The sequence below is a fragment of the Diadema antillarum genome, unplaced genomic scaffold (assembly GCF_040938485.1).
Source record: "Diadema antillarum isolate AM-2024a unplaced genomic scaffold, OU_Dant_1.0 seq00000217_RagTag, whole genome shotgun sequence".
Taxonomy (NCBI): Eukaryota; Metazoa; Echinodermata; class Echinoidea; order Diadematoida; family Diadematidae; genus Diadema; species Diadema antillarum.
In genome coordinates this window covers 1,082,624-1,095,908 of record NW_027271272.1, presented here as the reverse complement: position 1 = coordinate 1,095,908, position 13,285 = coordinate 1,082,624, and the positions used below count along the sequence as shown (strand labels likewise).

Genomic DNA, 13,285 nt, shown 5'->3' with positions numbered 1-13,285 from the left:
ATCTAGATCTCTCTATTATCCGGATGCGATCTCAGTGTTATTTTTCTTTTCACTGTGATAATTACAGGGAAAAGGAAGATTTCAAATTCAAACAAAATTCCTACACAAACTCACATGAATTACATATTATTTTCAACATGATTAACATACTTTCACATCTAATTTTCATATAACAACATGCATTCAGACATTCACTACCCCTTACATCACCGCAAGAACATGAACAGAATACTTTTCATTAAATCAGGGCACAATACAGGCAATCGTTCTTCGGCAGCTGCATGAATTAAACATTGAGTCTCCCATAACCGGCCAAATCCCTTATCGGGATTAGCGCCGATCCCGACATGTCCGGATAGGAGAGATCAGACTGTATCTGGAAAAATGTAGTATTCTATCTTTATTGCTTGCATCATTATGTAATATAGTATAAGGATTAGAAAGAGAAACATTGTATTATTTATTTCTTCCTGAGCAGATATCAATTTTTCAAGTCAAGAGAGAGAGAGTATTTAGAGAGAGAGTGAGATACCTATTACAGCGAACTGAATGTGGTTTGATTTACCTCAACTGTATCATTTTCCCAGAAAGATGCCAAAGTCTTCACAAGATAGCTTTACTGATTAGCCACTGAAGTCTACTTATGATCAGAATCCATCCTTTTGAGTAGGTTGCATGCAGCATTCTTTGGAATTCTCGTGTCATGGCCTTTGTGTTTGAAAGCCCTTCACAAGAAATATGTATGTACCACACACTTATTGTGGTTGCCATGGCAGCTGCAAGAACAACCAGTTAGCTTGTAGAGGGCATGTTGTTGCTTTGGTGGCTGCGAATGCCATGACTTGCAGTGAGACGACTTTTACCTCATTCGTGATAAAGGGCCAAGAGGGAAGGGTTCTTCAAAAACAAACCAGGTATGTTAAGAGACCGTATTGGTTTCATGTCCGGTTAAAAATCATGTACACTCCAGTGAATGGTAAAGAATTGTACTAGGGTGTCTGGTGTGTGTGCATCCTTGCCCTTCTGTGTAGAATAAATCAGCTAGATGTTCAGGGGGAAAAAAAAATATCTACAGATTCTAGTACAGTGGACTCCTGTTAAACAAAGTCCTCAGTTTTCTTTCAAAATTTCGCTTACATGTATAGATGTAACCGAACAAATAAACAATAGAAAAATAGAGCAAATAACATTGAGGTCTGAATATTTACTTTGTTCTAACCAGAATTATGTTATAACGGTGTTCGTTATAACTGGAGTGCACTGTGTAATGTTGCTCTTAGTAGATCTTGGATGTGTGATCTGGTTGGAGTTTTGCCCACATGGGGTATGAAATGCAGACAGCATGGCCCGAATTCACGAAGGTGGTCTAAATTTAAACCACGGTTTATGTATATTTCTTCTGCGTATTTATGATTGACAGATTGCGTACGCTAACAGACATCCAGTAAAAAAACGTGCATTGATGCGCGCAAGTATTGGTATGCCTATTAAACGCTTATTTTAGACCATGGTCTAAATTTGTACCATGGTTTAAGTTTAAACCACCTTCGTGAATTCGGGCCCATGTGTTCTTTTGACTGGAGGATTTTTATGCATGATATGACGTGAAAAGGTTTTCAGAAACATGTCACATGGTGAATTTACGAGAAACTTGCACTTCAGGAATGTGTGTATGAACCAGCTGTATCAGGCCATCACGATGTGTGTGTTATTTATATATTCTTCAAATGCAATTCTGCATGATAGACTTGTTGCAGGAGATGTTGATTAAAGAAACAAATGGTGTATGACTGGATATTAGGAAGACTTTGTGTAGATCAGTTGGCATAACTGAGGAATACATTAAATGGGATTATAGTGTCCTCCAGACTTTAAAATGTGTGTGCTGTTTGTGTCATTACAGGAGTAGACATGTGAATGAGTTCTGGAGTAGTTTCTGTGCTATATGCAGAACATTTTTTTTTTCTTTTGTGTCCTATTTTTTCTTTTTAAGCTAGATTAACGGGTTTTTTTTCCTTTTGTGTCCATCTTTTTTAAAGCCAGATTCATTCTCAAAACCGTGCTGCAAAGCTGGTTTTTCTAGCCAAGAAGCGTGACCATGCCTCTCCTCTTCTTCAGCAATTACACTGGCTCCCTGTGCAAAAGCGAATCATCTACAAAATCTTGTCAATCACGTACAAATGCCTTCAGAATTGTGCTCCATCTTACCTCCTGAGTCTACTTTCACGTCACCAATCTAAAAGACAAGGAATGCAGTCAGGCCAAGACCCAACTCGGCTGTCTGTCCCTAGGACTCTCACTTGGACAGGAGACAGATCCTTCTCAGCAGCTGCCCCACACCTGTGGAATCAGCTCCCTCAAAGTATCAGGGAATCACCATCTCTGTCAGTTTTCCAGAAGTCGTTGAAGACTTTCCTTTTCAATAACTGATTGATTCATTATGTACTTTCTTTTTTCTTTCTCTCGTATTTTTTTTTCTATCTTTCTTTTCTCCTACCTACCGAGAGAAAGATGGATTTGTGAAGCGCTGTGATACATATGTACTATTTGTAAGAGCCCTATAGAAATACATATATGTACTAATACATGTATTGTAATATTGTATTGTATTCATTTTGAAAAAAAAGAAGGAAAAGCCTCATCAAAGCAGTGAAAATGAAGGAAAACAGCTGTGCTTCTCTTGATCATTATTTTGTTACGCGAGTGTGCATGTGTGGGTTGTGTGTGTGTTCATGTACAGTCGACCTGCTTTTAAACGTTGACCTTGCATAAGTCAATAAATCGTGTAAGTCGAAGGTCTTTTCAAGTCCTCTTCTCTTTACGCTGATTTTAATCCCTCATAAGTTGAATTTTTTCTTAAAGTCAAAGCTATTTCTTCAGTCCAAGTAGATTCAACTTTAATAGGCAAGGTTGACTGTACAGTGTATATCAGTAAAAGAGTAGTCTAGAGTGTGTGGTTTTTCAACTTTTCTCTGCAATCTTTATGTCTGCTATTTGACATTACTGACATATCAATCATTTTGAATAGAACAAAGTTATAACTCCAAATGTGACTGACTGCGACTTTTAAGTCACACACTTGTCTCTGACAACATGTGTCTGTTGAAGAAAAAAACACATCAATTTTAGGAAAAAGGACACTGCATACAGATTAAAACAGTGCATGAGCCATATTGTGCCATGTAGTTGTGAAGATTTATTGTGTTCAAGACCCACAGACTACTGGTACAGTAAATATTGCATCTAGGAGAACGGCAATCCATACACAGAGACGCTGATGACGTAAAGCAAGGATGAATGGTTATTTGATTCATACTTATCACATGAGAAGAACGGGGAAGCTATGTGGCCAACACTTTGCATTTATAGATCCCACAACATGTCTTCTGCTAGTTCTGAAAACTTAACACGCATATAACCCCTCCAACTTGTTATTTATTTCTATGGAAAAATAAACCAGAGAAGATAGTTTGAAGATTAATCAAATTTCCTCATAGGTTTAACCATGTCTGAGAAGAAAGTGCATACACATCCAGTAATTTCAGTCAATGCCCAAATTTTGAAAATGATCTTACATAATACATTTAAAAATCTACTGCATACATGTACCGCAATTGCTACTCAAAAGTCGGCTAAGTTCCTCAAGAAGTATATGAAGATGAAAAAATGAAGTGCAACAGTGCTACACATACCAGTCACATGGAATGATAGATTAAGATGAAAATCACCAACTAATATTCCCACTGCATCTGAAATGCTATAGGTACAGTGTACACTCCCAAGAGTACACATGCAATAACCAGACCAAGCGCAATAAATACACCAACTCGCTACAACATCCACCATAAAATATTCTACACAAACAGCTCACTTTCATGTTTGAAATTGGCCTACACAACTGAACTGAACAGAACAAGCGTACTGTTTGAGACATGAACATGCAGTAAGGTTTACGGACATCTACTTAATTTCTCTGGCTCATGTATCACACAAAACGAAGAGCATTGTATTCATATGGGTACAGTCAATTCAATGAGAACCTAATTGGCATGGTGCTCTAAAAGAGGAGGAATAATGGGATGAATCTCATAGATATTTCTCCCGAAGATAACAGCAAGATATGAAGGGGACAAAGAACTAACATGTACCCAAGTACATGCATGCATGTGTACCTAAGTACAGTTGTATGTACCAGGTAGGTACATTGGGTCACTTCGCAAAATTATCGGACTTGACAAGACTCTGACATAATCTAAAGCCAGCCACACACTATATGACTCACGACTATATGACTGACAGACTTTGGATCTGAAATAAACAACCATGTTTATTCTGAGGTTACTATGATTTATTTCGGATCCAACGTCTGTCAGTCGTCTAGTCGTGAGTCACATAGTGTGCGGCGGGCTTTTGATGTCAAGAGACGTTGAAGACAATTTTTATGCCATTAATGCTGATGTCTCACAGAGAACATTTTGTCAAATGTAATTATGGATACTGCATGTCATGGACAAGACCAGAAAGCAGAGGCAGGAATTCTGGAAGATTTCTTTACAATTTTCAGAATTTTGGTATTAAGTGACTCTCCAAACTGCACATACATGTGCCATAAGACAGCCTTGGTCTGTTCAGTGCGCCCTCTATGTTCTCTCTCCACTGCAATGAAAGACTTGACATCACACGCTAGAATCTTCCTGGGCAGAAATGAACAAGACCCGGGTCTCCAAACACGGGAGATAGTAGTGGTAGTAAATTTCTTGCACAGAGAAGAAATTATAGTACATCAAAGTCTGGTACCTCCTTGCTTGTTTTCTCTAACCAGTAAGATCAAAAGCACCAAGCAGATAGAATATTGGAGATTTCTGCTAAAGTTTGTATTTTGCATAATGCAGATTTGGGATGCATTGAGCGCGGTTACGGACAAATCTGGCTTAATGGACGCTTCCAACTACTTCATCTTGAATCCTTGCATATCCTGTGTTCTACATCAACATTCATAGATGGTTACATGAAATTTAAAGTAAATAATGATTTTGGGCTTGATATCATCACAACTAGAACACATTATTACAGGTAAATAACCATTCACATTCATCTGGTTAGATATGTATTATTTCACGGGTGAGTTTACAGCTACTTTTACTTAATACCACAAATTCCACAACACAGTTTAATACAAATGCCAGTTAACAGAAATAAATCAATTATAGAACAAACTACACAATTCTCTTTTCATAAGAATATTTACAATGCTTGTCTCTTCACTCCATTATAATAAGACTGTTAATAAAGAAATCATGCTTTTACCTAACATACGCCACTCTTTTTAGGTGTCATACGATAGTAGAATGTATTAAATATAATATCAATAATATCATGATGTTTGATAGTAGTTATGTTGGACAAAAACAATGCTACCAAACCAGTGATGACAGTGCTTGCAGTGAACTACTCATACTCTGTGAATGAAGTCCAACACAGTGGCTCTACTATAGATGACTCTTGACTAACATATGTATGGCATGTGAACTAGTCAGTTATAGGAGACACACGGGGAGATCTTGGGTATACAGAAGCAATGCGCTCGTCTCATGAACTCCCAATTTCCGGTCATATACACCCGTCTGCAAATGTGACGAGATATTCACAGAGACGGCGTGGGCCTTTTTGATCTTCACAAGATAATGCAACAGATGCAGATTTTGAAACGCTCTTAGGAGTCAACATTCCTTTGGTAAAGCTTGTGTGAGTTGGGGAAACTAGCAAAGTCAAATCGTGCTCTCTAGACCTGCCTTGTGGGCGAAATTGTCAAAGAGTTACATCGTCCTGAATACTTCATGCTTAGTATGGAGACTCATGCAGGAAAATATTGTTATCAGAATTAATAATGATAATGCTCACAGAATCACCACCAAAACTCTTTGCGGGAGCTTTCTCAAAACTGAGAGAAATGGATCAACATCGTTAATGTTGGTATTGACTTCGCTACCCACGCATGCAGTAAAATCTGTGAGTAACCATATCGGCCATGCTGCACTACAAAGTGATATATATTGGCATCATCAAGCATGCTGGAGTAAATTTCTACACAAGTGCATTGTGACATTCTATGCACAGTATGAAAATCATTCACCGCTCTGGACAGCCGATGTATATTCTTGGTGAGAATGCCTCTCATTGTCCTCAGCAGTAACTGCCCACAGATTTGTCACAAAAAAGTACAATGAACCTTTCACATCTAAGTATTACATCAACACCATTGCCATAAGCACTACACAGCAAAGCATGTTGTCTGTTCTTCTTTAATTTCTTATGGTTAGGTTGCCTTATCATTAACATACATAACTGTCATACTGGTGTAAACATTTTCTTTTTTTTTCCCGTTTTATCGTTACTATATTGAAAATATGTTGGAGATACAAGATAGGGCATCTAAAACTTGGAAGGAAATTATGCACTAGATGACCACAAGAGAAGATTGCGTTTCTTTTGCGATGAAAGATGAAAAGATTCTCCCCAGAAGATGATGCCGTTGCTATGGAAACATCACACTCCACCTCTCTCCCTGGCCAGCCACAGTGTAGTTAATCCAACGAGCCAAGGGAGCATCCGGGGAGCAGCCGCCGCCCGGCATCTAGCTGAAGTCGCGATCGGTGAGGATCATCGGGGCGATGAGCGTCCAGATGTAGAGGATGGCGCACACCCAGCTGGACGATATCTTGACCCACATGGCGCCGTTATTGGCCGACAGTGTGCTGAAGTCAGCTCCAGTGGGCCTGCAGTGAAGTTTCATTCAGTTTAATGCAGTTCAATTTGATGAAGTTCAGTTATGTTCAGTTTGGGTCAATTTGGTTCAGTTCAATTCAATTCACGCAGTTCAATTCTCTGAACATTTTTTTTTTTTTTTGGGGGGGGGGGTGGGTATTTTACTTGACATGATTAAACAAGGCACAGGCAAAACTGCAAATGATTTCCACATGAATTTTGAAGTATTATACAAATCCATTAATTATCGTCCCATTGAAATCAAAACTATTTCCTACAAGCTTGTCTTTTACGTGGGTCCTTCTTGTCCATTAACGCAATCAATTTGAACAATTAGTTCCACAAAATATGCATTTTTGTTGTAATACATTGTACATTTTGTTTTCCTTGAATTTGCACAACAACAAACATGTGTTATTGGAAATAAAACTTCATATGACTTAAGTGAGTTATATTTGGAAACATCCATGTTGAAATTCTAGCATGATATTAAACCCTGATCAATACAACATGTCAAAAATATCACCATGGAAGAAGAGAAGAAGGGAGAGGATGAAGAAGAGGAGGAGGAAGAGGAGGAGAAAGAAGACGATGAAAAGAAGCGGTGGTACTCACTGGAACCAATTGGTCAGCGTCATCATCATGTAGAACGCCGCCAGCATCAGCATGATGTGGAAGAAGCTGTAGCTGTAGGCCACCCCATCCTCCTCATTGTCATACACTGTCTGGCCCCCAGCCTCTGCATCTTCCTTGCCGGAAGCCTGGATGCTGTCTAGAAGGGGGACGGGACGGGGGAAGGAAAGGAGATACTTAAATGTAAAATATGCAATAATTAAAGGGAATGTAAACCCAAAGAGCAATGTGGATTGAGTGAAAGCAACAACATTAGCAGAACACATCAGTGAAAGTTTGAGGAAAATTGGGCAATCGATGCAAAAGTTATGAATTTTTAAAGTTTTGGTGTTGGAACTGCTGGGTAAGGAGACTACTAGAGGTTATGACGTATGAGAGGACTACAACATGAAGAAAATATAAAGGGAATTCAATAGAAATTCATTTTTCATGAAAATATCACATTCCATCAACTTGATATTGACATATGTTAGGGGTAGCACTTATTCCCCCTGTTTTCTGAAAGCGGTTAGTCAAGTACTTTTTCATTTTGCTATAAAAGTGATTTTTTTTTTGTCGAATTCCTTTTATATTTTCTTCATATTGTTGTCCACTCATACGTCATTTCCTCTAGTAGTCTCCTCATCCAGCAGTTCCAACACCAAAACTTTAAAAATTCATAACTTCTGCATCGATTGTACGATTTTCCTCAAACTTTCACTGATGTGTTCTATTAATGTTAATGCTTTTACTCAATCCACATTGCTCTTTGGGTTTGAGTTCCCTTTAAGTACAGGCGACTCCCATCATAGCAAAGTCCTCAGGACTGGCACTTTTCTTTCTTTATATCAAAATGTCACAATAGCCAAACAAATAAAGAATATAAAGATTCCCACAGGTAACATTTTGGGGACTTGACTTTTTACTTCACTGTAACGAAATTTCGTTTTAATTTCTCTTTAATCATTAACTGCATTCATTATAATGGGAGTGCACTGTACAATATCTCAATACACCAAGTAGAAAGACATCATCAACCCTTCACAGAAAACTTAGTAAAACAAAAAGTAAATTCTTATCTCCATCAAAACAACAACAACAAAACATTGCAGTCAGAGCAGAAGTCAACAGCAACACTGAAATCTGCTAAAAACAGGACACCAAAGAAGAAAGAAAGAAAAAATCCCTTCTAAACGCAACGCTTCAAGGTGGAAGCATACAAAGACAGGCATTAAAGCTCTTCTTTCAGAGAGTTAGAAATTTTTGAAGAAAACTGACAAACACTACTGGACAACCAAACATTCTGCAGAATGCTACAGACTTGCCCTAGGGATGATTGTTCTTACTTTACATGTGTGAATGGGGTCGCAAGAAATGGACATTACACACGCAATTACATTGTCAAAATATAACCATCAGGGTAAAGCACATGCATCTAACATTGAAAGTACTGGATAAACTTACTGTCACCTCCATTGGACCCAAGCAGGACTTTCTGTAAGAGACAAGAAGAGGAGAAACAAATAACTGATGAATACAGACAGCTGAACAAATGAGACACATTACAATACTGTAAACAACAGCAAGGAATATCACGTTCAAAGCTGAGACTGCATATTTCTATCTCTCCCTTCATATGTTTCATTTCGTTGCACATTCACAACAAAGTTTCATGAGTTGAATACACTATGGATAAATCATTCAGTGTAGCACATGCTATATTTTACTTTCATTTGCAAACTAAATGACATCACTGCTGAACAAAATTTGTATGCTGTACATGCATTTACTGACACCACAAATCATGTCAAATCCTTACTCAAGTAATGGCACATAATGACTATTTGTGACCGTGCACCTCAAAACGAACATAAAGTCGCACACACTGATTTTGCGTGAGGACTGAAAATAAGTGAAATGGGTCAACCTAGCCGAACTTGACTTTTTCATATTTTCTGAAAGAGCGGGTCTTCTTTAACATTATGCTAAAATTTGGTATCGTAAAACGGGCAGGAAAGTGTGGTTTTTTTTAGCAATTTATCTCGAACATTTTTGGTAGAATAGTGTGATTACATGTAGGTGTGTCCCCTTTTCATTTCTTAAAAACCTTGTACACACTCTTCACTTTCAACTCTAATAACTTTTGAAAGGATAGTGCTACTGCTTTGAAAGTTGGCATTCATTATGGACAGAATGTGTTAATGAGGCGTGCTTAACTTTAGTTTAATCTGATAATCCCTTCACTGTCTTACTCTGGTGGTTTACTTCCTGTTTTTTCTCCCATTCATCACACAGCCAGCACGGTTTGGTAAAGATTAAAGCGCTTGAATAGACACTGTATACTTCAGAGCCTCTTTTCTCAGTTCATACTTTTCCTGAGTTTGTGCTTTCTTTCCAATATTTAGATAGGTTAGCAGAGTCCATTTGATTTGAGTTATACATCATTTTAAAGCTTAAAGTCTGCTCTTTCAGAATATGGTCTTAACTAAAAATTCATATCTGGCGACTTTTTGTTTGTTTTGAGGTGCACGGTCACATTTGGTAGGGAAGTGCACAGAGAAAGTCCATACGCACAAGGGTACCTATACACTTGGAAGTTCATCTCTAACACAGCGAGAGCAACAAAACTTCCAACCCAAAAATTGATGGTTGTCAGACTTTGTGGCACACCAGAAATAATCAATGCATAACAGAACCAAAAGAAAAAACAATTTTAAAAAATGTAGGATGTAAAGGGGGAAAGTCAATTTCAAGCTGGGGTAAAATAAAGGTAAAGGAAGAACAAGAAAGGAACATTTAAGCACCATAACTGCATCTCTTTTTTCGTTATAATAATGAGTGCTTTTCTCTACAATGACATGTGAAAAGAAAAAGAAAAGAATATGACAAAATACAGAAATAACGTAGGTACTACCAAAGGGCTATTCTCATATCAACATGTCAATCCATTTTACTTGCCAGTTCATCTGATTTAATATTCATCGCTTAATTTTTCTTTTCTATCAGAAAGATTCGTGTATGGCTACAACCCATTTTTCATTCACCTAAAGACTGCATCAGCAGATACAGTCGACAGGTGTGTGGAAGTTAAAGATGAAACCCCATTTCTGGTAACTCTTTGATGATGCAGTTTATCTAATGAGTCAAATCTCTTGGGGCTGGAGAATTTCAGATTCGACCTACAATTTAGTCTAGAAATACTCTACCAATGTGATGCTCCTCTTTCTTTCATTTCATTTCATTTTTGTGTTTGTCTGAAGATCGACTCTGACTTTGAATTTTTTAGAATCTACTGTAAATTGCATTTCAGCACAAATGCAGTGCTTGTATCTTCCCTGATTGATGTAAATGATAAGTGTGTGACATATATATAAATGTACAATGAATCTGATTTCTTCCACTAGATTGAATACTGTGCTAACTATTGCATATTTCTAAAATACAAATCCTTCCCAGAAATGCAGTGAAGGTGTCATGTCCACAACGACCAAGAAACAGCAAGTAGGCGACTCATATTCACATGGCCACAGAATATGTCATTTCCAAATTACCTCTGGACACTGCCCTAGCAGACCACTCACTGACTTCTCAAATTGGCTGCCACTTTCATCATGCTTCTTGATAGTCTGATTTTATCTTTTTTTTTCTTTTTCTTTTTTGATAATTTCTCACAAAACTGATGCTTTCCCTGGATAGGACACTAACACTCTCCCTTGGAATAGACTGCCTGTAATACTGCACTGCAAACATGAGCTCTTGATACTGGCTGGAAACAACCTCCATTAACCCCTAGAATACCTCCACCTTGTAAATATACTACAGAGGTTGCTATTGTGCAGGTAACCAACGGTAGTGATGGAGTTAATCATAATGCCCTTTCATTCCAGCTCAAGCATCTTAAAGGGATGGTACAGTATTATTAAAGGAGATGAGAAATGGGCTTTTAACTTTTTGCGAGATACCAAGAAAACACTTATGATATAGTACAGAACATACCATTTTAAGATGAATTCAAAGTTTATTTGAAGAAAATCGGGTTTGGAATGACTGAAACATCCAAAAACAAAGTAAATCAAAGCGATCATAATAAAGTGTGGGTCCCACACTTTATTAGAATCGCTCTTTCTTGGATATCTCTGCCATTTCAAAACCAATGTTCATCAATTTCAAATAAACGTTGAATTCCTCATAGAATTACATTCCCTTTCATACTTCATAAGAGGTTTCTCATTATCTCACCCAAAAATGTTAGAAACCTGAAATTAGGTCTCAACCAAAACTATACGATCCCTTTAACCCATTGTGAGGACGAGCTGATTTTGCGATGGCACGCATTTCCCATAGCCACACCTGCCCAAGTATACTCGGGACTAGTCTTCAAAAGGTCAATAGTGTGAACACAGTGTCCCCCAGTGTTTTCTCAGACTTGGCTCTACGAACCCACTGTGTAAAAGAGAAGGTCCAGTGTGTGCACAAAATGGACTTTGTGAGCACACTGTAGGGAAAAAAAAAGTCTACGACTCGATACAGTGTGGTGACTGTGGTCACACAGTCCATACTGTGAGCTGCAGTCAAGTGTGTCCACAAAATGGACTTTGTGAGCACACTGTAGGGGGAAAAAAGTCTACGACTCGACACAGTGTGGTGACTGTGGTCACACAGTCCATACTGTGAACACGCTGTGGAAACAGAAGGTTCAGGGTTTGACAGAGTGTGTTCACACAGTCAAGTATGTGCTCACACTGTGAACACACCGAGGGACACTGTGTTCTTTCTGGCAGAGTAAAGTCACCACAGTATCGCTACGGCTCTGAACGAAAACATTATGAGGATCAAAGAAACTTAATATGCCACTAGATGTACAATCATGATGCCAACAAGAATGAGCTTGATCACACCACGCGGCATTCGAGTACAGTTACTGTACCGAAACAAGAGATACCAAAACAAAATAAACTACACTTAATAGCATGACTGAGCTGTATATTTCATAACTAAGTAAGTATATTGCAGATTTAGGGAAGTATCCCGTGTTGAGCAAGAAATAAGAAGTAGGAATTAAAATCACACACAGTCTTTTGTTGGTTTAGTTTTAATCAATTGATATTGTCTTGTATTACCTTCTTTCTAGTTGTATCAGGTTGAAAAAAAGCATAAAATACAAACAAAAACAAGCAGAACCCTGTCCCCCCAAAAAACAAAACAAAACAAAACAAAACAAAACATGACGCATTGAGCATTCTTGGTTGTTGTAACTATGTACACATTGTTTTGTAACTTGCTTAGCAATAGAAAATGAATGCTAGCTACCACTTTGCTCGAAAAAAATATGAACAAATATAAAAACAGAAACACAAGATCTATATGCATATATGCTTATGAATATTTTTTTTTAAATAATCTAAATCATATTTAAGAATAATGAATCTTATAAAAATCTATGGCTTTGATGGGGGAAAAACCCAATATAAACAGAAATATAACATATGCTTGGGAGCAAATACACTTTGTGTTCAACAGGATGAAAACTTTGAACTTTGCATAACTGAAATGGGTTCATGACACTTTCAAGTTTTGAAGCAAATATGCTTTTTGATTGACAGAAAAAACAAAAAGTTTGAACTCATTAAAGTTTCATAAGCCTGGGTATTAATAAAAAGTACCGTTTATGTAAAAGAGGTTTTTAGGGTTCCATGACATTTGAGTTCAAGGAAAAGACACTTTTGTTAAGATGCAGAGCAAATATCCTGATAAGATACACTTACTGCGCCACTGACCAGACAAGGAAAGAGACATGTTTGCTATAAAGTCTTTCAAACATAACCATAAAACCTCCACCAAAAAACAAATAATAATACAAATGAATAAAAATCAAAACATTAAAAACAAATAAAAATTGATATAGATG

The 13,285-nt window shown here is 37.6% G+C and overlaps 1 protein-coding gene across 1 annotated transcript in view; it reads right to left on the bottom strand.

Annotated features, from left to right (window-relative positions):
• Positions 1-4,860: 4,860 nt before the first annotated feature.
• Positions 4,861-13,285, bottom strand: part of LOC139729107 (serine incorporator 3-like) — a 32,116-nt gene continuing 23,691 nt past the window's right edge. Inside the window, exons 11-13 of the mRNA XM_071640034.1 lie at positions 8,842-8,872; positions 7,381-7,537; positions 4,861-6,776 (exon numbers count right to left, since the gene is read on the bottom strand). Of these exons, the coding sequence (XP_071496135.1) occupies positions 6,635-6,776; positions 7,381-7,537; positions 8,842-8,872 (330 nt within the window). The 3' untranslated portion in view covers positions 4,861-6,634. The remainder of the gene's footprint in view (positions 6,777-7,380; positions 7,538-8,841; positions 8,873-13,285) is intronic.